Genomic DNA, 18,657 nt, shown 5'->3' with positions numbered 1-18,657 from the left:
CTGACGAGGTTGCAGTTTTCTGTCCACACAACGAAACATCGTCTTGACAGACCAAAACGTGACTCTAGCTGTTCTAACTTTACCTTCCTTGTAACGTTTGAAGAGAATGGACTGCGCCTTAAGGATAAGCACGATATTGTGGGGATCAGGTCCTTGAACTTTTTTGGAATCCTTCGAGCACAGGAACTCGTACGCCTTGCTAACTTTCTCGAAAATGTCCTAAAACGAAATGTGGAAGAAAAGTTAATAAAAGTTGCATGTGGCGGTCAGTTAAACTCAAGACATTGCTGGAAAGACAAGACAAGACAATTTTTTTTATTTGGGGTCTTACAACACCTGGTATATTGACTGTTTTCCGAATAATTTAAAATTACAATCTTCTCTGTTAAGCTATGAGATATGCGGGGGCGTCCAAACCGCGTCGCAGGGGCTCTGAGTCTATTTACAGCCATTCTCTTGAGGTCAGGTTATTACCTTTCGGGTGTCGTTGCCTGTCATCGCTCGTGTTTCCATGTGTTTTTTTCTGCTCCCTACCCCCCACCCCCCCCGGCCTATGGTGGGTATGTTAGGTTCCACTGGTTAGCAGTGTGACGGTGCATGGGTGGTTACCACTCTCCGGTTGTCAAGGTTACGCATTGCACTCGGCTGCAGTTCGGGGCTCCCACAGCCTCACAGGCACCTCCGCCCATGTTTTAGATTTCTGGGGAAACTACCCACCTACCCGTCCCCTAACCCAACATTTTGCCCTAAGTAAGGAGTAAGTGTTAATGTTGAGTTAGGGGAGGGGAAGGTTGGCAGTTTCTCAGAAACCTACATTGATCCAAGTTTAACTACACTATGTGAGAGAGTATTTTTGCACAAAACCGTTTCTCACCCGTCCTTCGGGGTTCTTATCTGGATGATATTTCTGCGCCAATCTGAAGTAAGCTTTTCTTATCTTGGATTCATCGACTTTTCTGCATTGAAAGAATAAGAAATCAATTATTCTAAAAGAATAACAAAATCCTTTTACAGTATGCACAGAGAAACAGAACAGTTGGACAAAAATAATCAAATGTTTGTTTTCGAATAAGTTTGTGGTTTCTTGCTATTGAGGACGAGCGCAATGACCAAAGTGATGTAATACAAGACATTGAAAAGACAACGAACAATATCCACACCATAAAACAAAAGCGAACCAACGATTTTTAGTAGGGAGGAGCGTTGCATGACGACACTAAAAACGGCTGTGTAGCAGACTATAGACAGCAAGAAACACCCGACATGTCCGGCATTTTGTGAAGAGAACCCGAAGGCTCTAGGTTTTCGAAAAGGGCATCGATATGTTTTACTACAAAAACAACGGGGCCTCTTCAAGTGTGTGATGCTGTTTATAAGGCTGTATAACGTAGTTTCAAATTTTCAGCCTTCGAGTGAAATCACGTGCAATTGTGGACACGTTTAAGCCGCATCCTACCCTGAGGGGTCTTTTTTAACTTTAAGAGTTTCATAGGCTTCGTCTAAAGTCAGATCCGAGGGTTTCTTTTCCACTTCCTTCTTCCAAGCTTCTAGGATGTCCTTCAGTAAGCGAACCTGGCAAATAAACAAAAGAATACGAGTTAACCGTTTTTCTCACTGCATGTCGGTAAGCTCGAAAGGCACAAAGTACCACGTGATCAAGAATGGCAATGTGGGGCGGTGGTAGGGGCCGGAAGTGAATGTAAACACACCCAAAAAGGAGGTAGTCATGGCAACCGCATCACAGTCACCTGTTCCATTGGCATCTGAACTCAGTGGAGTAACGATGACTTACTTGAAGAGAATTTTTCCATGCTCATAATGATGAGGGAGGAGGGGTGGGGAGCAAATACCTGTCACAGGCAAAGGAAACACATCCTTGTCCCCCGTGCTGCCCTGGGGTCGAAATTGAAGGTAAAAACACTGCACGGCGAAATGCAAAGAGCAACTAGCGATACTCATGCTGGGAATGGAAATCTAATATCCTAATTGACTAATCTCGTTTTCCACGTTATTTTCATGTTTGACGTCCGCTATTCAACGCTTCAAAAAGTAGGTCTACTATTTTCTGTCGCATTTAGTACCACAGCATTGAATTAGTGAAGACGGAACCTGGGAATGTCAGCGGCCATGGCTCTTTGATCACGCTTGTAAACAAGGAAAAACGTCAAACTTACTGGTTCTCTAATTGGCCAATCGGGAAACTTGTCCGTATCACATAGATGACGTAAATAGAAGATGTTGCAGAACAACTCGTTTTCCAGTTGTGGATATGAAATCGCTGGGATTGGACAGTACTGTGAGCAAAATGTGAGAACTTTGTTAGATGACGACAACGACGATGATTTTTTTCACATTTGTCAACGCTGTCAGTTCAAATTTGAAGGAGTCAACTACTGAAATATTCCTAACCTGATAAAGTGCTCTAGTGTTACTTTGAAGCCTGGGTGAGAAGTCTCCTAAATGAGAAGCGATCTTCTCTATCATCATACGCCTAAAACAAAAGCAGGAAACAACAGACTGAATTGTTTAAAAAAGCAATTCTATGCGCAGAGAAAAACTTTATCTCTTTACCTCATTTCGCTGTTCCAGATGGCTTCAGGCGTGTCAAACTCTCCCAAGAAAATTTCCGCAAATTTTTCGTGACCTGGTTGAATAAAAAGTTGCTACATTATTCCTGTGCACATGACAGTGATAAAATCGTAATCTTAGAAGAATCGTAAAAATGTCATCCTACCGTGATTTTCGAGGTAACAGACCATGGCCTCTGGAAGGAGAGGACCAAGAATGCTCCTCTGGATCAAGTCTGAAGGTTTATTCTGAAAAGAAAGTTTGTTATTATTTTACTGTTATATTTTGTCTCTTCTTAAGTCAACCCTTCAGACACCTATGGACGTCCGCATTATTGAGAGTCAAAGAATATGACTGACTAGCGTCAAGGACTAAAGTTAGACAACGATACTGCGAGCAGTCTATCCTTCTTTGTGCGTCGAGCGAAAATGACCAAGCGCGAGACGGGTGAGGCCCTCGTTTCTCGCGTCTTGCGGCTTCGCCAGTCGACGCCGGCGCGCGCGTGCACTCCATTCACTAAATCTAAAGAGAAAAACAGACTGCTCGCAGTCTAGACCAAGGTTAGTAGTTTTAGAAAGGTGACCCTCTAATATAGGGATATAGTTGACTGGACATTCTATTTCATTTTCTATTTTCACCTTTCTGTTGGTCGCTAACTAGAATGCCACATCTACTTCAATATTAAAAGCAACGAGGCGAACGAAAATGTTAATTTCTTAAAGCTAAATCTTCCACGGCGCTTCTCCAACAGTGTGATATTTAGAACGATATAATAACAACATCAACAACAATATGTACCACTAATACAACTCTCATGCATTAAAGAGACTTCTTTCATCACAAACCTCTTCCGTCCTGAAGGCCTGTTTTGTGTGCACTTCCTGAAGAAATCTGAAAACATACACGAAGCGCATCTAAAGCTCCATCTAGGATTATTTTGGTATGAACAGTTGGTTCTAACTCTTGAGTCCGTAGTCGAAATCCTATGGTGCTTTAGCATCACTTTTGCCGAGAAAATCTTGCTTTAAGGTGGATTTCCAGTGTCGCGTAATTTTTACGTGCGCTCGCGCGCAAATTTAATGCGCGTAAATAGCATAAAGGCAATGTATGGGAGGTCGCGCGTACACGTTAAAGTTGAACCCTGCTCAATTTTACGTTTACACGCGGCCTTTTCATACATCTCCTCTACTTTAAATACGCACGTAAATTTAACGCGTGTAAGGACGTAAAAATAACGCGTCAGAGGAAATCTACCCTTAAGGAACTGTACGAAATGAAATCTTTCATTTTCCATTGTGGTTCACTTGGGATGCAAATAAAGATGTGGCTATTGCAAGACAAAGTTTCGTTACCTTCCAATTGGTAAAACATTTGAGCCCGTGTACATCATGATAAAGAAGAATACTCCAGTAAGATAAAGTCGAGGTAGGATTGGATTGTCCTGGAAACAAAGATAAAAAAAATACTGAGTGGTTTCACTCGACTGATGAATCTAATTTTCCTAGAATTATTAAGCTCTCTATTCACTTCCGCTACTGTCCGAATAACTGTTCACGCTGCGATGAAGAGTGGCAGAAACCTATGCGATATGTGACGATCCACTTGCAAGATCGGTGTGGCGCATCTTAGCTCCGTTACAGAAATGGCGCGGAGATCATCGTTCTTGTGTGTGAACAAAAGTCCTATCCCGTAAGATTTTCGTCTCGGCGCACGAGCTATCCAGTTTAATGTAAACGTAGTCTTAATCTAACAAAGTTATCATAAGGATAAGCTCACATTAAATTTTTCACTTACCACCATCACATCTAGAAGTAGAATGGCAACCTTCTCCACAATTATAGGATCGAATGTTAATAACAGCTGTAATGATGGAGACAGTGCATGAAATTAATGGAAAAATTATAAAGTGTGTATACGTGCTTGTGTCTAAAAATCCTCAACAATGTGCGTCTACACAAGACATTACATAAACTGTTCAGTGTCATAAAAAAGGTCCATTTCTGACAAAAAAAGACTTAAACAGATTCTTAGAATTGTACAAATCACTACAAGAGTTTCAGTTTAGAAGTTCGTTAAACAGTGGCATCTGTAAGTTACTACAAGGTAAAAATAATGGCGATCGGTGAAGCACGCGATGCAAAGAAGGACGTTTGTGACCCCTAAACTAAAAGTCATGAAAAGGGGCGCTGAAATACAAAGCGCGGGGTAATGAAATCTCAAGGGTGTGGCAATGGAATACCAAGAGGGAGGTAGTGGAATCCTAAAGGTAAGTTACTGGAATCCCAAGTGTGGGGTTGTTCAAGAGTTCTCAAGGATGGGGTAGTGGAATCCCAAGGATGGTAGTGGAATCCCAAGGGTAGGGGGTGGAAGAGTCTCTAAGATGAAATAGTGCCATCCCAATATTAAAGCTGAGCCTCTGAACGGCTGTTGTGATGGGTATTAAGGAAATTTCAGCATCATTCAGACCTCGGAGTTCAAGCTATTCAGTGAGCTCTATTTAAGCCATTCCCTGAAGCCAAATGAAAAGGGGTGGAAAAAGACTGTTAAGAAGGATTCAGCAAGAACAAGCACAAAATCAAGTGCATACCTGAACTATATGCGGCAGACAGGTGGCTTCGGATAACATTCTCTTTGCTCTTGGTAGCGGCCTGACAATGGCACCATCAACATCTCTGAAAAACAAACAAACAAAAATACAAATTATTTTGTTGCTTTAATGTGAAGTCCATGATAAGCGTAGGATACAACATATTAGTTCTTTATGGAGACTGTTAAAAGAGGGGAACTTCGAATACGCACCAAAATTACGTACAACCACGCATAGACGCCAGCCGGACGTTTGCTTCCACAGTGATTAATCAGTGACTAAAAAACTGCGCGCGTTACAGCATTCAAGATGGTGTTACGAAAACGTTTGAAGAAACTGGCTGTGTAACGCAAATAGTCGAGTTAATGACAATGTTTATCAAAATATGCGTTGAAAAAGGAGGAATACCAGACGTTTCGAGGATACATTCAACGTAGCCTGGGAGCAGGCTCTCTATTTAACTCGCGTCTACGCGGCAAAGCAGCGGGGGGCGTCTCGTCTCGCACGCCGCTCGCGCGAGACTTCTCACGGTGCTCGCAGGCTGCATTCATGGGAGAAAACAAAGCAACAATTAAAAATGAAATTGATTTTGTAACCTGTTGGGGTAGAATTCACATATTTTGATCAGCATATTCAGAATTAACACTGCCAGATCTGTTTCATTCATAACAGCACTTCCCGTGGCCAGCAGGTACCATTTGAGCTGCGGAATGTTCTGCAGTGGTCTCCATCCATCCATACCTTGTGCCCAACACTTAGTTTCAGGGCGGAGAGTACCCTCTGCTGACATGTCCTTCATCTGAAAAATTTACAACGTGCACTGAAATAGCGGTCAAGCATTGATATCTCCTTTTGAGTTCTCTTAAGCCTGGTCCTCACTATCGATCCAAACAAACCGTAAATGACCTAATAAACGCCCACTTCCAAATAAACGCCTCTTATCTAATCAACGCTCCCTCTATGTTGTTAAAATTGTATTAGACGTCCCCTAAGAGAATTACTCCAAAATACTAGGAATTACTATTAGGAAAAGGGAGCAAAATCATTCATTCATTTATTCATTCAGTTTCTTACTTGATTAACAAGGCTTTGCGTACCTCATCTTGTTCAATCTCAAGTTCAAAGAAAGGATAGACTAACGATGGCAACACAATAAACCTGAGCGAGGATTGTGACATCGATGTTGGGATTTGAAAGAGCGATACGGATCTCCAGACGGCCAAGGCGTATCAATTAATGGAGTCGATATTCCGCTATTTTAAAACCCTCTTGATATTTTTGCCGAAGGCATATTAGTTTTATTGAGCTTGTTACAGTTATGAAAATAAACGCCTCTCTATTTTAAAAGCCCCCGCGTGGATCCCTAAAATTAAATAGACGTCCCGGGCGCTTATTAGGTCATTTACGGTAAGCCTATGCATGAACATAAAGAGCTTATGCGCTAACGAGGACGGCCTTGACATAAAAACCTTGCGTTCTTATACTTATGCTCATGATTATATCACGGCCGTCCTCACTAGTACATAAGCTTTTTACGCTTATGCTTGGAAGTAATGGGCACAGGAAAGAACGTGGCGCGCGAGAGAGACACAAGAGGAGAGCGCGAACGCCCGCCCGAGAGCCCCGTAAAAATCGTTTACTCCCTCTCCCCTCGCGTGTCTTTCTCTCGCGCGCCGCTCTTTCCTGTGCCCCTTACCTCCAAGCGCCTTCTACGCAGGCTGCTTAGGTTTATGCTTGCGTTCTCTTCTGGTAATGCTTATGCTTGTGCTTGTGTCACTAGTGAGGACTGGGCTTTACAAGGCAAAGCTGCAAATAAATTTTTCATTATCTTACAGATGCTAGTACTGACCTCTTTGAAGCTAAAAGGACCTAATCTTTCCCTCTCCTTGTTTCCGTAGTACCACTCTTTTTCAGTCCCTTTTTGCATGGACTCTGGAGATGCTTCCAGCAGGTTACTCTATAAAAAATATAGAAACAGACAAATGAATCTTGAGCCCGGCTACTTGTACTTTTTACCGGCTGGTCGAAAATACCCGAGAATCTGCAGAAAGTATCTTAACTCAAGCGTAAACAGCGCCCCGTCACGCGTCCTAACCCTACGAGGAGACTTTTTCGGAAAATCAAAAAAATAATTTGACAATGTAACGCAAACGCCTAAGCGACAAACACACTACAGCTACTTTATTTTAATACGGCGAAAAAAGCTTGATTACCCTGGTGACCCGCACGAAAAGTTTTTCTCGCAGCTTCGCCGCACGCGAGAAAAACCTCTGGTACCCAGGGTAAAGCTTGATCAGTTTAGCTACAACCTGTGACACTTAACATGACAAAAAGAAATAGGACTTCTTGTTGGATGAAAAAAAAACTTTTTCAAACCTACACATTACCTGGAATGGTACAACAGCTCTGGTGGTGTGAAGGTGGGCTAGTGTTAGAAGATCCACAAGAACTTTAATACCATTTACATCCATCATCTCTTTGACATTTTTCTGAAGAAGCCAACACACATTATAATTTATAAGCATATCGACTTTACTCGAAAACTGTTCACTGATAATTCTCTCAGGTATTGTATGGTACTGACTGAAGGTTCTAAAAACACTACAATTTTCGATATGCTACACCTCCAAAAAGGGATGGTGACCCCATTTTTGCCTTTCTGATTATGAGGTAACTACGAAAACGTTTTAAAAGCATTACATACACTAGAAGACTTTGGGTATGAACAAACACCCTTAATATGAAACAAATCTTAATGTACAAAAATACAATTCTTTTATGTTGAGTTGACCAGTCAACTTGAATAAAACCTTACTCTTACCATTTTGAGTTTAGAACGAACCCACCAATATTCTTTTTTCTCCCATTCTCGACTTAACCTACGGTCGCAGAACGGTCGCAGCACGATAGTGTACACAACGCAAATATCAGAAAGAAAAAAAGGACACCACCAAACACGGAAAAGCGAAAAAAGGAAAGTACACAGCTACCTTGTGCTTGATGAGTGAATTCAGGAAGAGAAGAAGGCGATCTCTTTCCAGTTTATCTATCGTCTGCACGGTGAAAAAACAGAACAAAAAATTAACTTAAATTGCTGCTTCATGTAAAATGAAACGCAACTTGGGCAATTCTTTATAACCTACAAATCACTATCTGCCCTAACCCTTTCAATCCGGATAATGACAAAAAAAATTCACAAAATAAATAAAATTCATTTTGGTAAAACCCAAAGAAATAAAGAGTACCATGCTTAAGCTCTGTCAAAGAGGTTCATTTGAATGGTCACACCGTACAGCATAATAAACAGTACCACAGGAAAGTAGTGCTCAGTAGCTTTCATTTGAATGGTCACACTATAGGATTTCATCCACAGATTTAAAAGTTAGAACCACCTTGTACAGCATAATAAACAGTATCACAGGAAAGTACTGCTCAGTAGCTTTCATTTGAATGGTCACACGATAGGATTTCATCCACAGACTCAAAAGTTAGAACCAACTTGTACAGCATAATAAACAGTACCACAGGAAAGTACTGCTCAGTAGCTTTTAATTGAATGGTCACACCATAGGATTTCGCCCACAGACTCAAAAGTTAGAGTGACCTTTAATCTCGACATAAAGTATTCTGTGAGTGAAGAGGCTAAAGAAGAATTGTGGAGAGGATAGAGTTAAATAAAGTAGATTAGCATAAATAGCCTTAATCAGAGAGACATGCAGTTAAATTACAACATAGCAAGGTTATGCTTACTTTTTCAAGCATCCCAACAATGTATCTTGTGTCATTAAATGCACCAATTTCATCGTAGCATTTGCTATACACCTTGGTCATTGCCTAGTAAGAATAGAAAATATTCGACAAAGTCTTATCTAATGTAGAATAAACCCTGGATGAGTGTGTTCAAAACAATTACAGAGCCTGGAAACAAACTTAACGAGAATTCAAATACTTAACAAAATGTTATCCGACGAAGTGCAACAGTAAATGATTAGTTTATAAAGTTAGTTTATGGTTACCTGTAAGCACATTGCTTTCATGACAGACTTGGTTGTCAGAAGAAATCTGTGGTAAAGGTCATTGAAAAATTCTAACCTAAAAAGAGACAACATCACATACCTTAGCTCTAAAATTCCCAAGAATTGGCCCCCAAATACTAAATTAAAAAAAAACATTCAAGAAAACTCCTCAATTTCAATTCACCAATTTTGAAACTTTCAGGGAGAATGGGTACAAGCTTGCTGTGCAGTGATTTCTGGGATCATTTGGGTAATAAGTATTAGTGATGATTGGTGGTTAGTATCCACGGCAACCCACATTCTCGTTTCAAACTGAGGAGGACTTGGTATGAGTCTGTACATTAGTTTGCATTAATACCTTTTAGTTCCCGTTAATACAAAACTTACGCATTATGAATCAGTGTTTTCTCCTCTTCTTCTTCAAGAAGTAGCCTGAGGTAGTAGTCCCCGATTTTGATCTCTTCACTGAGGCACTCGTATCGTACTTCAAACTCTTGATGATTCCACGAGATAACATGAATTTGACCAAGATCCTGTTTATTAAAACGAGTAAAACATAAAGCATGAGTTCTTGGAAAATCATGGCTTTAATAGAGAACTTAAGCAATCACGACGAGGGCAGTGAAAATGTCACTAAAAATATAAATATGCGTCCCTTCAAACTTTTCCGTGTCAATTTGGACTCACTTAATTTTTCAAATGTAGATGACTTCTTCTGGAGTTGAATTCTAAAGGAATTTATCCAGGTCAGAAAAGAAAGGACAATTCACCATCGTACGTTCGCGCGCCCTCCATAAAACGTCGCATTAGGAGGTTCACGTCGTATCCACGCCATTTGCAAAAGATAGACAGGCTTCTCAGAAGCCTCTGTCTTTGACAAATGGTGTGTGTTTTAAATGACTTTTTAACCTGGTTTATGCTCCAGATAATAAATTGCACAAAGAGCAGACTTAATTTGTGACCAACCTTGTCTACTGCAAAAGCTCTCATTTCAGCTTCTAAGGCTTCTCTTAGTTCTTCTCTTGTCTGCAAAGAAATTTCAAATAAAAGGATTGCATGGTAAAAAAAAAAGAAAAAAAAAAAAGAAAAAAGAAAAAGGACAGTTGCATAGTATGGCTACTCACTTTGTAGTTCCAGATGAGATTCGGTTGAGAATGATCTTGATTGAACCTAAAGGACAACAACAACAACAAAGACGACAGCTTCAACTTCAGTTTCTGACATGGACTAGGTCCTTAGATCGTGATGTAAACATGAGAAAGAAAATAGTGATTAGGACTGAATGAAGACTCCAGAAGCACACGCCGAGCTCATTTTTACAGAATATGGCAGGAAGTTTTCTTGTCCTGCCTGTAACTGTACGTACATGTACATAGTTCCATATCTGTACAGACTCTGGGTGGGGGGGGGGGGGGGGGAGGGTAGTTTCTTTAAATAGGGAGGGGAGGTCAAGGGCAACTTGGGTTACCTTAGTGGAAAATTCTATGGACAACATCAGCATAAATATTTATAGCATGGAGAACAGATGACTTTAAAGGGTTGAACTACCTTGAAATCAATTGTCCTGTGGCAAGCAATCTCTGAACAAAAGAATACTCAGGGGGAATCAATAGGATTCTATAATTCTTAGCCCATACCGAGATATCTTCAATAACAATTCGTAACCCCATTCATTCAAGAGTAATTATTAAAAACCACTCCACCACACCCTTCCTTGAAGCGATATTTGAATGGAAGGATTCACTGGAAAGTGTGCGCTTGGCTTAAAAAAGCATTTCATGCAATCTTACACATAACTTACTTGTAATAGAAAAGCTCCCAGTTCGCATCGCTTTTTATTCTTTGTCTTCTCTTTCTTAAAATCACAGGCTTCTGATTTGTCTGTACCAACACATAAAACTCAGTAATGAAACCCCAAAAAGTTAATGTAAAGTTCACTTTGAATTTGTAAAGGGGAGAATTTCATTTTCCTGTGGTACATTGATTTTATTGACCATTCTTGAGTACATGGTGTGTGTAGGGTGTGAAATGACTTGTTTTTCTTGAGCATAAATATATTTATAAAGTGCTGTATTGGCACATTCAGACTTTGAGTAAGTCTGGTCCTGCTCATCCTGACTTTGTGAAGGGGGGACACACTTAACCCTATGTGCCAAGTTTTGGTTGAAAGAGAAGAGACAGACAAAAGACACATTTTTATTTTATCAAGAGGATGGACATTCCCTGCTGGAAGAGGCCTCTCTCTTCTAAATTAGATCACTAGAAAATGATGTTGAATTTAAATTGCCCTTACTCTAGGGAGTTTATTTCATAAAGTGTAAGCTGAAAAAAGGAAAGTAGAGATTCTTACTTCTTTTGATTTGAAGCCCATCTTTGTTCTCCAATGGGTCAGCACCACATCTAGCTGTACAAGATACTGGTGTTTCTTAGGCTTAGAGGAATCCTACACCATAAAATAAATGAAAAGAATGGATCCTTACATTTACATATACGTACATGTAATTAATTTGATGATGGAAACTGCAGAAGACTCTAAACACACTTTCAATATCATGAGACAAACATCAAAGAATAAATTAATGTGAACCTCACAATAACTGAAAAGTTCAGTTGTTATTTTTAGTTTAATTTAATACCAGTCATTGAATAAACTGTTGAAAGCGTACTTCATGCTACAAATGGAATAAGGACCTAACTTACGATTACCATAACAAAAAGCTGCCAACAAAATCAATAATGGTGACTGCTTACTTCAGCAAGTTTTACATTGTCTCGCACATGAAGTTTGTCTTCCTCAGTCTCTGGCACCTGTGAGTGACAATGCAAAGAGAACAAAATTATATAACCTGATCATACCCCGCACACAAAGCTAAACAAGAGACATGTACAGCTGTAACATAAGTGGTTACACCATATTTTTAATCATTCCAGTGAAAGCTGCTGCACAACAGAATTTTCAACAGTTAATGCTAGTACAGTGCAGGTCCTTCATTTCAAGGTTTTATCACATCTCACCAATTCTGTGTATGCTTCATTGGCTTCCAGCAGAATTTAGGATTCATTTTAAGATTATTATAATTACTTTTAAAGTGATCCATGGACAAGCTCCGGTATATCTACAAGAACTCATTAGCAAAAGGAAGGAAGAGAGATACCATTTAAGATCGTGTGCAATGGGAATCATGCTTCAAACGCCAAAAACTTTAACTAAAAAGACCTTGGGTGACCGTGCTTTTTTAGCTGAGGCACCAAAACTGTGGAATGGGTTACCATCACAAATACGAAATGAGCCCAATTTTAATAGGTTTAAAGGTTTACTTAAGACCCATTTTTTTCAGATTAGCTTTTTATTAGGATTTTTTTAGGATTATGTATATATTATATTTTTATAGATCCAATTTTTTTTTATATAATGTTTTTTTTAGTTATTTTGGATAACTTATCAATGTTGATAATTTACTTTTATGTAATGCGCATTTGATCATATTTACATGTATTTTGCACAATATAAATATTAAATTATTATTATTATTATTATTATGGTGCTTGTGTGACGAGCTTTACCCCTTGTGTGGCAATGTTTATTAGACTGGGCAAGCTGCAGGTGGTTCTAACTTTTGAGTCTGTGGATGAAGTACCAGCAATGAAAACATGAGCATTCCAATAGAACCAATTCACCAGCACCATTTAAAGGCTTTTTTTCTATTTTTCATTAGTTTAGTAAGGTTAAAGTAAATCTTTACCTTATCATCAGAAGTGAGAAAGTTCATCATCCCTGCAGGCTAAAATGAGAACAAGAAATACAGTGAACTTAGAGTGTCAACAATTTAAGATACCACAGGACCACCAAACATGAAACAAAAACTTACCATTATTCTCTTCAGCAGACCCATTGCTGTTGGGTGTCCTGTGACCCACAGGGTTACCAGATGTCTGCTGAGTTGTCTATAGACAGACAAAAGGATTTTGTAAACATTTTGTTCCAGAACGTTGGGATCAATTAAGGTTTCTGGGAAACTGCCCACCTACCCCTCCCCTAAGTAATATTATTAACACTTACTTCTCACTTGGGGCAAAATGCTGGGTTAGGGGAGGGGTAGGTGGGCAGTTAAGTCCTAATAGTGACCAACATCAATTTTCTCCTAACAATATCCATATTTTGCCAAAAGAAATGGTTATGAGAGTTAATAAAATGATCACTTAAGAGAAAATGCTTTGATCTGTTATCAAACTCTCCCAACTAATTCTTTAAGGAAATGTATGAAGATTAGTAAGGAGAATTTATAAATATTGTGGATATTGGGGCTTAAAGGGTTAATAATGGCACGTTGTACCTGTTTGTGAGCAGTCTGTTATCAGTACTCTGTGTAAACATTGCTGTGTGAAGATGTCGAGGTAGAGCTCCCTCAGCCAAAGCTAAATCTTGCATCTTGGCGGCAATCTCTGAGTCCCCCTCCTGTAGAACATAAACAAAAAAAAAGACCTTCGTTACCCTTGCTAAAAGGTAAAGGTATAGGCGCAAACACGCCAAAGGCCCAAATGGCCCGAGCTTATCCTGGTTTTATTAGCATGAAGCACCTAGAAGTATTGCTACTCCCCCCTGGACAGGATGCTAGTCCATCGCAGGGTTACCCCACACCAGTATGTCGCCGGTATCCATTTATACACCTGGCCCCGGTTGTTCAAACACCAGATAGCGCTATCCTGCGGATAAATCACTATCCAGCAGATAGCGTAATTGATTTCCGTAATACTTATCCGCTGGATAGTGATTTATCCGGTGGATAGCACTATCGAACGTTTGAACAACCAGGGCCTGGGGGGAGAGAGCGAAGTGGAGTAAAGTTCCTTGTCTAAGGAAACAACATGATGGGCAAGGCTTGAACCCGGGACCTCCACACACGCCTCCACACTCTTGCTGACCCAACATTACAAAAATTAATACTAGCAATAAAAGAAATCTTCCAAAAGCACTGGTCTAATTTTCTTAAGTCACCAATCATAATCATATCATATAACTTAAAGCAAAGAGAATCTAACTGGTATTGCAATACATTGTATTGCTCTGGGTTAAAAAAAAAAACTACAAATATAAATCCTGAGCATGGAAACCATGTTATTGGTTCTAGCAACCGAAACCCACCTCGATGACAGCTTTCATCACCATTCCAGCTCCCTTGACAATTGCCATGGATGGATGCTACAACAGGAAGCACGACATGAACATCGATGCATGAAAGAATTACAGAAAACTCAGTAACGAAACCCCCCAAAAGTTAATGTAAAGTTCACTCTGCATTTGTGAAGGATTTTATTTTCCTGTAGTACATTGATTTTATTCACCATACTGGAGAATGGCTTGGAGTACATGGTGTGTATACATTTACAACTGTAGCATGTGAAATGACTTGCTTTTATTGAGCATAAATTTATTTACAGCGCGTTGTATTGGCTTATTCAGAACTCTGAGTATGTCGGGCCCTGATCATCCTGACTTTGCAAAGGGGAGCGCGGGGCACACACAACTCTACGGGCCTAGTTTTGGTTGTAAAATAAGGGTGGTACAACCCTCAGGTCCCCTAGATCTGCCACAGAGCTGTGATATGCATTTGATGTACCTGAAATAGTTTGAAAATGTTCCGACCAAGATCTGCAACCATTTCCAACAAAGTGTCGAACTGAAGTCCATCTGTTGTTTCACTGTATGATTAAAATCAAATTTATTAAAAACTATGTTTCAATTTATTTTTTTATTAAATTAAGAACTAAAACAGACCTGTATGGTGGACATAGTGCAAATGTGAGGAAATCAAGAAGTGAACTGACTACAAGGGCTCCAGTGCTTCTATTCTGTAAGATACAATGGATCAAGACATAAAAATGTTAACAGTGTAAAAATAATTTTATTATAGGCAATTAATAAACAATACTACCTACTTTAATGTGAAGATATTGTTTTGGCTCATAAAAGTATCCCTCCCTGAGCAGAGGTTACTCTCTTGTATGGCTTTTAGCATTTACGGAGTCGTTCGCATCGCTTGTCAGTCACGTTATTGGTTTGTTTACGCCCTGGGAGAAACTATGTGACTGATAAGCAATGCGAACCACTTTGTAAAATAATACTAACAGCCATGCAAGAAAGAAACCTTTGCTCTCAGGGTAAACCCTACCAATTTCTTTGTAGCAAAGGAATGCTGCACAGAAACCAAAAAGAGATAGAAGGACCCAATATAAAAATATTAAGCATGAAGAAAAGAAGTATAGTTGACGCCCAATTACTCGAACCCTTGCTAACTCGAACCAAAGTTGATTTCCCCTTGATTTCCCCATACATTTACTGTAATTTTTCCCTTGGTAACTCAAACCCTCAATAACTCTGACCTCCCACTAACTCGAAGTAATTTTTGTTTCCCATCAGATCATTTCTATATGATTTTACCCTCGAAAACTCGAACCATGTTCTAAGTGCGTGACAAGTTGAAAACAAAAAACAGTGTATTGAAGTCTGAAATATTGAATATTAATTTCAAAAAAACTGTATCAGTTCTTTGCCTTTACTGTTTTGGTCACTCCAGTTCAAATTCAGTGTCCATCCCTGCATATTAAACAAGCTTTGTTGCTTGATTCCTTTTTTAAAATATTAATCCATATCCCTTGCTGTCCTTGAAGTGAAGTGTGCACATGATACTTCCATTTCCTCCCATCCATTTGCTTATTTCCTTAATTCCTGAGATTTGCTTCGAACTCCTGATAACTCAAACTTTTTTCGATTTCCCTAAAAGGTTCAAGTTATCTGGAGTCGACTGTATGAAAATGATAATTATGCTGATACTCAGTCTGTTTACGGGCTGTTATTAAAGCTCCCGTAACAGGATCAAGAGGTTACCCAGGGCTACATTGAGATAACTTTCACACTACTAACCACATGGGTGGTGAAGATTTCCAAAAGGGTAGCAAGGAATTTTTTGGATGAAAGAAGTGAAGACTTGTTCATCTGCTCTTGCCTAAGGTCGTAGTTATCATGCATTGGCTGAAAATAAAACATGATAAAATGTTAGAGAAAGGAACTTTGGCCCTGCATGTATGTATGCCTAACCTCTCATAAGTGAGAACTCTGAATGCCAAGTTGTGGCGATTGCTTATAAGAGGTGGTTACTAAATAATATGTGGTTCCATTTATATTTGTACCTCAGGTGGCTTATTCCTGAGGAATCTTGTATTCTTTCTGACCTCATATTCAGGACTGTCATTAAGAGGTGGGGGCCAGGGATTTCCTCCAGCTACTATTAACGTTGCCCCCGGCTACTTTCATAGGAAAATAGAAGAAAAATAGAACTAAAAGAAATCCCTAGCTGTTTGATTCCCCACCTAATTGTTGTATTTACCTGGCAAATTGAAATCTTGGTGACAGCCTTGCATATTCATAGGTTGTCTTGTGCAATGTAATTAAATTTTAGATTAATTTCAATAAATAAAATAGAATTTATAGTGCTTTGCTATGATCGGATTTACTTTTTTTGTTACTTTACAGGTAAATGCAAATATATCTTGGGGGCCATATAAGTGGAGAGGGGGACTTACAGTGTATAAGCGGCAGTTTACAGTATGAAGGTTTGATAAGATTGCAACGGTAAATTATCTCCCACCTGCATCAGAGCACATAGCGTGTCAATAGCAGCATGTGTTACACCATCATCATTTCTTTTTAAAGCTTTCACAACCTTGACGCCAAGCTTGTCTCTGAATCTGTGACAAATAGAAAAGTGGGTACACAATGATTCATAGCGAAGCTGGAGAAGCTTTTACCTCCATGAAAATAATTTCCAGAACTTCCTTTTCATGTCAATTTTGACATTTGATGCAAAATGTAACATACTGTAAGTTGACAGTTCATGATACGAGTACTTTTGATAGGGTCCCTTTCAGATGGAATCAGATGTGACTCATATTATTTTTATGATACCCTTCATTAAAAAGGCAGTGTGGCTAAGCGGTTAGGGCGCTGGACTTGTAATTCAGAGGCCCCAAGTTCAAGTCCCACCCTGATCGCTAGCTAATAATAATAATAATAATAATAATAATAATAATAATAACTCTACCACTCTGCTGAATCCCCTAAATCCAGACAATGTGGAAAGAAGGATGAGACCATAGCCCACATCGTAAACGCATGTGAAATGCTAACAAACAGTGACTACTTCAACTGCCATAATTAAATTGCTAGTCCGATCCATTGGGCTCTTTGTGGAAAATACGGATTTGAAAGATCAGAACAATGGTGGCAACACAAGGTGGAAACAGTTTTGGAAAATGAAACTTTCAAAATTCAATGGAACTTCAGCAAATACACTGACCAAGCCATTCACCACTGCCGCCCCAACATTGTACTGATCGACAAAGTGGATAGCAGGGTAAAAATCATAGATAAGCTGTGCTGTGGGACGCCAATATTGAGAGCAAGTACGGGGAGAAGGTTGGCCATTATAAAGACCTGGCCATAGAGCTCTCCAGGTTATGGCGGAAGCAGGTAACCTGGGATGTGTAAAGAGAAACCTGTTTCATTATCCCTGAAAAGCCCCATAAGGGGAGAGGATAATTAAATTGTGGTGGTCCATAAACCAAAAAAGCTGTGTGAGAGATTTCCTTGAAAAATGCAATAAAAATCTTTTAATTACTTGGGCAGGGTGGTGAATGCTTGAAATCCTGCTTTGGAAGCAACAAGTCTTCTAATGGCCTGAAACTGTCCTTCAAGATCTTCAGCGGTGATGGTACTCTGATCTCCTGCAAAGAAACATGGGTTGTCATTAGTGCAGTAACCTTTACAGCAAGTAGGTTTGGAGTCTAAGGGTGTGACCAATAAAGTACACAAACTGTAAAAGCTATGTGTACAGCTGTACTGAGCAGTACCCTAGCTGCTGTTTCTCTTTAGGGATAACAGTTACTTTGAAAATCGTTGCTTTTTAGCTTGAGGCTTCATGTTTGTGTTGTTGTCTTCAATCCCGAAAGTGAAAAATGGCAGTGTTTTTCCTGCCTTCTGTCACGCTCATTCCACCATGCTTTGATCACGTGTGGTAATGTATCCCAAGCGGGGTACAATTGCTCAAATGTATCATGATCGGAACACAGTACATTTGATTTTATGTCAAGACCATGTAACCAAGAATCAACCAATGGCAGTCCCTGTTTAGTTTAAGTCCGGGAAGGTAACAATCTTATTTACCTTCCATTGCTAGTAGTGCAGTGATTGCTCCTGTTATCAGCTTCTCCTTATTTTCAGCAAACAGACCCTGGAGAGAGAACATCATGATGAAGTCAGAATAAAACACAGTGGTGCAAGAAAACCTTAGGCACAGAAACTAAAACAGGAAGGAACATACACTGTACATGTAAGTTAGGGAGAGGCAAGCTTAACTGAAGGGCCAGAAGGGATGGCCAAGGGGGTAGGGGCATTGACATCAGCAGTTATTTAACAATTAATTTTTATGG

The 18,657-nt window shown here is 39.6% G+C and overlaps 1 protein-coding gene across 1 annotated transcript in view; it reads right to left on the bottom strand.

Annotated features, from left to right (window-relative positions):
- LOC140924512 (dnaJ homolog subfamily C member 13-like) overlaps positions 1 to 18,657 on the bottom strand; it is a 44,284-nt gene that overhangs the window by 18,435 nt on the left and 7,192 nt on the right. Inside the window, exons 17-49 of the mRNA XM_073374533.1 lie at positions 18,392 to 18,458; positions 17,847 to 17,952; positions 16,818 to 16,917; positions 16,094 to 16,201; positions 14,948 to 15,021; positions 14,790 to 14,871; positions 14,315 to 14,371; positions 13,506 to 13,627; positions 13,041 to 13,116; positions 12,915 to 12,953; positions 11,923 to 11,979; positions 11,522 to 11,614; positions 10,973 to 11,052; positions 10,296 to 10,341; positions 10,138 to 10,197; positions 9,559 to 9,704; positions 9,172 to 9,247; positions 8,906 to 8,989; positions 8,146 to 8,208; positions 7,543 to 7,644; positions 7,005 to 7,112; positions 5,752 to 5,954; positions 5,156 to 5,240; positions 4,363 to 4,428; positions 3,921 to 4,009; positions 3,414 to 3,459; positions 2,735 to 2,816; positions 2,572 to 2,644; positions 2,410 to 2,491; positions 2,175 to 2,294; positions 1,457 to 1,572; positions 875 to 956; positions 84 to 219 (exon numbers count right to left, since the gene is read on the bottom strand). Coding sequence (XP_073230634.1) covers positions 84 to 219; positions 875 to 956; positions 1,457 to 1,572; positions 2,175 to 2,294; positions 2,410 to 2,491; positions 2,572 to 2,644; positions 2,735 to 2,816; positions 3,414 to 3,459; positions 3,921 to 4,009; positions 4,363 to 4,428; positions 5,156 to 5,240; positions 5,752 to 5,954; positions 7,005 to 7,112; positions 7,543 to 7,644; positions 8,146 to 8,208; positions 8,906 to 8,989; positions 9,172 to 9,247; positions 9,559 to 9,704; positions 10,138 to 10,197; positions 10,296 to 10,341; positions 10,973 to 11,052; positions 11,522 to 11,614; positions 11,923 to 11,979; positions 12,915 to 12,953; positions 13,041 to 13,116; positions 13,506 to 13,627; positions 14,315 to 14,371; positions 14,790 to 14,871; positions 14,948 to 15,021; positions 16,094 to 16,201; positions 16,818 to 16,917; positions 17,847 to 17,952; positions 18,392 to 18,458 — 2,926 coding nt within the window. The remainder of the gene's footprint in view (positions 1 to 83; positions 220 to 874; positions 957 to 1,456; positions 1,573 to 2,174; positions 2,295 to 2,409; positions 2,492 to 2,571; positions 2,645 to 2,734; positions 2,817 to 3,413; positions 3,460 to 3,920; positions 4,010 to 4,362; positions 4,429 to 5,155; positions 5,241 to 5,751; positions 5,955 to 7,004; positions 7,113 to 7,542; positions 7,645 to 8,145; positions 8,209 to 8,905; positions 8,990 to 9,171; positions 9,248 to 9,558; positions 9,705 to 10,137; positions 10,198 to 10,295; positions 10,342 to 10,972; positions 11,053 to 11,521; positions 11,615 to 11,922; positions 11,980 to 12,914; positions 12,954 to 13,040; positions 13,117 to 13,505; positions 13,628 to 14,314; positions 14,372 to 14,789; positions 14,872 to 14,947; positions 15,022 to 16,093; positions 16,202 to 16,817; positions 16,918 to 17,846; positions 17,953 to 18,391; positions 18,459 to 18,657) is intronic.

This window comes from Porites lutea, chromosome 14 (genome assembly GCF_958299795.1).
Source record: "Porites lutea chromosome 14, jaPorLute2.1, whole genome shotgun sequence".
NCBI lineage: Eukaryota > Metazoa > Cnidaria > Anthozoa > Scleractinia > Poritidae > Porites > Porites lutea.
The sequence above is the reverse complement of the archived record's forward strand: the minus strand, read 5'-3'. Positions and strand labels throughout refer to the sequence as shown.